Below are 6,184 nucleotides of genomic sequence, written 5' to 3' on the forward strand. Positions count from 1 at the left end.
TCTACTTTAACCAGCTATTTGAAGACTTCAGAATATCCAGAATCAGCTGGATTTCTTTGTTTAGGTAAAGAAATGTGGTAGGTATTTCTAAGTAATATTTAGGTTCCCACTTTTCAGTAGCTGATTTGCATAAATTTACACAGGAAAAATCTACACTCTAAGCATAAGATATATTTATTCTCTGAATGAGCACATATGACTGATGAAACTACAGATAACTGATAGCATTTTTAGCATATAGTTGCCTGGACGGCAATGAAGAATCAATAGTGCTGCGAGTGAGTGTCTAGCACAGCAATTAAAAGATGAGACCAGTGTAATACACCCAGGGGCTTGCCTGTGACTTAGGGTATTCTTCCAGAAATAAAGCTTGAGTTGTCATAGGCAAACTTCGGAAGTGAGGTGTAGTAGGGGGTCGCATAACATAATTAAAATAACTAAAATCCTCATCCTTACATCCAGCATGGTTTGTTCTCTTTCTGTTGAGCTTTCTGCCAGCACATGTAGCTTCCTTTCCTGAAAAGGTATGAGTGTACTGACTGTCCTGAAACCATAGCCATGAACACTCTTTTCTGTGTGTGGATTTCTTTGCTTTTTTGCTCAGAAGGCTTTTGAGGGGAAGGAGGACAGCACTGTGACCTTTTAAATACAAGACAGGAGCTGGGAAGTAAAGTAAAATCCTATTTTACTAGTATGTAGAAAATACAAAAAAATCAAGTAGCTTGAAGGAGCTGGGCTAAGTTAAAATCCAAGATTTCTTATTTCCTTTGTGTATAAGAATGCTGTACAAAAAAGAAGACTCCCAGACCAACAGGAGTCCTGAGTCCTGATGGTTCCTTGTGTATGCAGACCGCAGATTTGCACTTCCTCAATCTTTGTTTCCAGTATATTCAGGGATTTGAAGATACATATTCAGAATAGTTAAAGAACTTCTCTCATGATAGTTAATCCAGACATCTAGGAATATAGAGCCAGATCTTCTGTTTGTGTAAAACACTGTGATCGTATGGACTTGTGAGGAGTTACGCTGATTTATGTGTGCTGGACATCTGGTCTTCTTCTAGTTTTCCTTTCAGAGTGGTGCTTTTACTTTGTGTCATCAATTTTTGTAAGGAAAACCTCAGAGACGTAAACAAACATTTCTATGTATTGTCCTCTTATGAGTGAAATAATATTATAAAATTTATTCAATCACTTAAAAATCTGGATTACCAATGAGAAAAGCCCTTCAGTTTTGTCTCAGAAAAAGACATGCCTTGCTGCAGGAGCTGTGTTCTGCCATATATTGTTTGTGTGGTTTTGGCTGTGACATGAATGAGAGTCAAGGAAAGAACATAAAAGTTAAAGTAGGTTCATATGGAGCACAATGCCCTCAATATGTCAGTGGTAGATTTTTCACTACCACCTCAATAAATATAGAAGTCTTTAATGGCTTCTTACAACCATTCAATCCAGCTGGCTTTATGATTTGTATACCCTTCTTCTCTGTGCTGGGTTAAGATTTTACTTGGAAATATCCTCTGAGCTTCTTTACAGTGTGATTGTTTCCCTGCAGCATGAGGTCACAGTGAAACAAATTCACTGAACTAATTGTCCTTTTATTTATGCTTTGTACACTGGAAGTCATTTAAAAGTCAGTTCATTTATGCCTGTGTAAAACTGGATAATACAGTTGTAAGGCTAAGTACTGCTCACGCTAGTTGCATAGTAGGAAATAAGATCTAATAGGACCCTGTCTGTTTGAGAATTTTCATAGTCTCAGCCCTGCTTTCATTCACTCAAGAGGGGATTTTCATTAACTTCAATGAGCCTGGGGATATGGCAATCTCTGCATTCTTTGTCGTCTGAGCCGTATCTCTGCATAAGCATAAAAGACAGAAAAAGGTTTATGGCCAGATCTTCACCTTCTGGAAATCAGTACATCTCTTTCCATTAGTGCTTAAGATACTGAGTCTGGTTTTGAATCTTGTGATTTTGGTGGGGTTATTTAGGAGAACCTCTACAGTATGAATCGGTGTGTTCTGTGTTCTGCAGTTGAAGATGCTAAATTTTAAGGTTATTCCAGTCTTCTTAGGAAGCAAGGTCCATCCAGTGAGCCAGTGCTGAGAAACCCTTGGCATTGACATACATTGTCAGGTGAAATTGAACAGTGACATTTTTTCTCATTGGAAAGCAAGATACATTGCTTTGGATAACTTGATCCCAATGTCTAGGAGAGTATTAAGACGAAGATCAGGCTAGTCTGATCTTCTGCATGCCAAAGGTATAGATCTGCTACACTGTCAAAATGAGTTATATTTTTAATGATTTGCACATTATAAGCTGCTTGATAGGCACACTTGCCATCTGTATCCTATGTTTCAAAAAGTCCTCAGTCCAATTCTACCTGTCTGGATTTACACTCCAGGAAGTAAAAAATGTATTATGTTAAGTGGAAAATTGAAACATCTCATCAAAGCATGATATATCTTAGCTGATTATTAACTATAGTCAAACAGGGAAATTCCACACAAAGCCGAACTGCATAATGGCAGATGTTTTCACCCATCACAGTAAGCTGCAGATTGCCCTCAGGAGTGCTGTCTTCTGCAGCATACATGCTCTTGTGAATATTCTTTGATGAAATGATCTAAGTATATTGGTATAAGCTGCCAATGCAACATGGTGATTGCTGCAGATTCTCCTGTCAGTGATCAGGCCTTACAAGATTCTTGCAACATATTGCCAGTTGTATGCAGCCCCCACAGGTTGATAGTGTACCCCTCACTGAGGCAGCCAGATTGTCGCCCGCCTAATCTCATTCATGTCCAGCTATTTATATAAGCAATCACATGGTGTCAGGACTAGTCAAGTGAATGACCATTTATCTGCATCTGTAAGGGATTCACAGTCTGGCTGCATGCTGATTGAAGCACAAAATGTGGTGATAGATATTGGGAGAGCATAAGTTTGGTATTCTGTGATAAAAACCTGCAAGTGTGCAGCTTGCTATGAAGGCTACAATGGCAGCTGGAGCTGGGGGAGGCACAGGAGGTGAACCTTCTGCCTGCTCACCATCGTCAGATCCTAGGGCAGTGTTGGGCTGCAAGTGGCTTACGCTGTTGGGATACCCCCCAGAGGATAATTTTCTGCAGACCATGGACTTGGCGCTCATGTTATGTAAGTAGAGCTTAAAGGGTCTTTGTCATATATATAAATTGCTGTGAATCCTGTCAAGGCAACAAGGCAATTTTTGCTTGTTTCTGCTACTTCTCAGTCGCACCCAGCAGAGAGCAGATTTTGCTACTCTGCATTCGTAGCTACAAACCTGTGAAACGTCTCTGGCAGCAGATCTGAAGCTTCTTTTCTTTTCCTTTGTTATCTGCAGGTCCAACAGATCTCAGTATGAAGAGGCAGTTAGCAACCAGCTCTGGATCCTCCAGTAGTTCAAGCTCTAGACCCCAGCTGAGTCCGACTGAAATAAATGCAGTGAGGCAGCTTGTGGCAGGGTATCGAGAATCAGCCGCATTTTTATTGCGTTCTGCAGATGAACTGGAAAACCTTATTTTGCAGCAGAACTGAGTCATGTGGCCTTCCCACTGGCCTGGTCTTATCTCAGAGTTTCCACTAATGACATTTTGATTTCCCAGAGCACACACTTCAGTTACTGCACAGTCTTTTAGGAGAGTTAATTACCATAATGCCACACTGTTCTTGATCCATAAAGTGATGTGTTAAGGTGCTTCAAGTGAACTTCGACCTCTGGTACTGCTGAGGTACTTTACTGTGTCCAGCCTATTGCTTTTGTTTTAGTGTGTCAGCATAAATATCGAAAAAGTGGCTAGAAATTAACTCGTTCTAACAAGTGGAGGAAACAGAAGATGCTGTGATGGTTTAAAAATATATGGTTCAAGATCCAAGTGCAATATTAGTGGAATGTGATACTGACTCATTGGACTTAAAGCTGCAGTATATGGCAAAACGTTGCCAAATGTCCTGTTGCTACAGGGCACAATTGCAATTAAAAGGATCTTGTATTTTAAAAAAATGTAATTTTTATAAAAACAAAACAAAAGATTTTTGTTTTCATTCAAGATTTTTCATTTTTACTTTGGTAAACTTTTTCACTGGTCCTGAAAATGTTTTGAGGAGCTATTTTAAGTCCCCCCTTCCTCTCTTGAACCCCTGACTGTGCCCTTCTCCCCAACTTCATATTCTTTCTATAACAAGTAACTCTTGATGCTGGATAATTCTTCCCCCGTGTACTGTAAATTGTCATCTATGGAATATCTTCCAAAGGAAGCATGCATTTCCTGCATTCATACCATTCTCAACTCCATCCTGTAATATATTGCAGCTTTATTAGCAATTAATAAAGAGTTGAGGGTTTTTTTTAAAAAAAGACATATCATTGAGAAATAAAAAAGAGAAACTGATTTCTTACGGTGAGCTCATCTAACTCCATGATCACTGCTGCTGTCCTATACAAGTCCCTCTAGTTGTGATTGGATGTAGATGATGAATGTTAAGAGGTTGCAAGTGACAATCTGAAAATTTGCACTCTGTGTGTATTTATTTTCTTTTCCTTAATTTAAACAAAATTCTTACCAAGGAAGTTCATTGACACTTCTGGTATGATTTGTATAATTCCCAGGACTAGCTAAAACATGTACAAAACTGTAAATGGATGCAGCTGCAACTAATAAAACTCTTCTCTCCCCTTCCCCACTCTTCCCAACCCCTCTATTTCTTATTTTATAATATTGATTACACATTAATGGTGTTTTCTTTGTGCACTACGACAGGCTTATTTTTAAGTATATAGAAAAAAGTACTTTAGTTTATGCTTACTGTACTATCTGTTCTGTTGTTTAGCTTTTGTTGAATATCAAGTTTCTTGTGCATTCCTAAATTTGCCTTATTTCATGTACAAAATTTTATGTAATTCCGTTTTTGACAATGAGTTTAAGGCATCAGTGATATTTTATATCTACTTGTTACATATAGTTTTCCAAGTAATGACTGTGATTGTGACCAAGTAATGTGCACTTTTTCTTGTAACTGTGGACATTGCTATGCTTTCTTTTCTCTAGTGTTTCTAGAATTACTGTTGCTTACAGTTATGTAAAAGAAAAAGAACTTTTGTGATACTGTTGGTGAATATTAATGTGAAAAAGCCTATGAAATATGAGTATTTTGGAGGTACATAGATACACAAACATCTCTAAGTTGTGGACTGATGTTCACATATTTAAATGAGAATTCAAAACCTGAGGGCTGGAATCATTTCCTCTGTTTTGTTTGGGTAAATAAACAGATTTCTGTGTTTAAATACATGATTGTGAAACATTATAACGTTTAACTTGACATAGCATTTAAAGCTCTAAATGTTATTGTCTTTAAACAGGAAGAAGGGCCTTCCAGCCCAATTCATGCAGACACCCAAACTTCATTTCTCAAAATTATTGAGTAAATCCAGTAGCCTGATCTAGCTGCAGCTTTACATTAACGAAGAATTTGATCAGTAGGAGCCAGAAGCAAGTGGTCAATAAATCATGAGATCCGAGTCACTAGCATTTTATAATTGGAGGCAAAGCTTTTTGCCACTCTCCATTTATTCTTAAAAATCTAGTGGCTGTCTTTTTAAAGGCACTTATTCTTGCATATGAGAATATTGTTGAGAATTCTTACTAGTTGCTGCCCATCACTTGAGAAATCTCTTCTCACCATCTTCTCACTCTTGCGAAATCCTGTATCTTGTCTCTACTATAGATGTGTAGTTGTCTCAGCTTTTGTGTCACAAGACACTCAAAAGCCTGTTAGGAGCTAAGTGCCTTTTTTCTCCCATCCACTTTCAAGTATCTACAGTTTATTTTATTTCTTGCATGCCAGGAGGGGATTAAACAGGTCGCTTGTGCCAGGTCACAGTGGCTTTTGCCAGGTCACTATCTTGGCCTCATCCAAAGAAAAGCTCTGGCATGCATCTTCCACAGAGGAGTGGTAACTGTGCCTAGGTTTCAAAGTTTTGTTAGTGCTGTTGTTCAGGGCAGTGTGCCTCAAATTGCCAACTAAGCAGCAACCAGCAGTTTGTGTAAGAGCCAGGCATGACTCTCAGCTGTGCAGATTCACTGTCTTGCTAAATTCAGGTAAGGACAAAAGGCTAGAGGATGTTAAAAGGATTTACTTCAGCATTCTACCCTCTGGC

General features: G+C 38.6%; 1 protein-coding gene across 6 annotated transcripts in view; it reads left to right on the forward strand.

The window, feature by feature from the left end:
• Nucleotides 1–5,311, forward strand: part of NOL4 (nucleolar protein 4) — a 193,327-nt gene extending 188,016 nt beyond the window's left edge. For all 6 annotated transcript variants that reach the window (XM_061354882.1, XM_061354885.1, XM_061354883.1 and 3 more), the window contains one exon: nucleotides 3,368–5,311. In XM_061354882.1, coding sequence (XP_061210866.1) covers nucleotides 3,368–3,561 — 194 coding nt within the window. In that variant the 3' untranslated portion in view covers nucleotides 3,562–5,311. The remainder of the gene's footprint in view (nucleotides 1–3,367) is intronic.
• Nucleotides 5,312–6,184: the final 873 nt, after the last annotated feature.

This window comes from Neopsephotus bourkii, unplaced genomic scaffold (genome assembly GCF_033783945.1).
Source record: "Neopsephotus bourkii isolate Nb327-2 ecotype Australia unplaced genomic scaffold, CSIRO-AGI_Nbou_v1 NB_753, whole genome shotgun sequence".
Lineage (NCBI taxonomy): Eukaryota > Metazoa > Chordata > Aves > Psittaciformes > Psittacidae > Neopsephotus > Neopsephotus bourkii.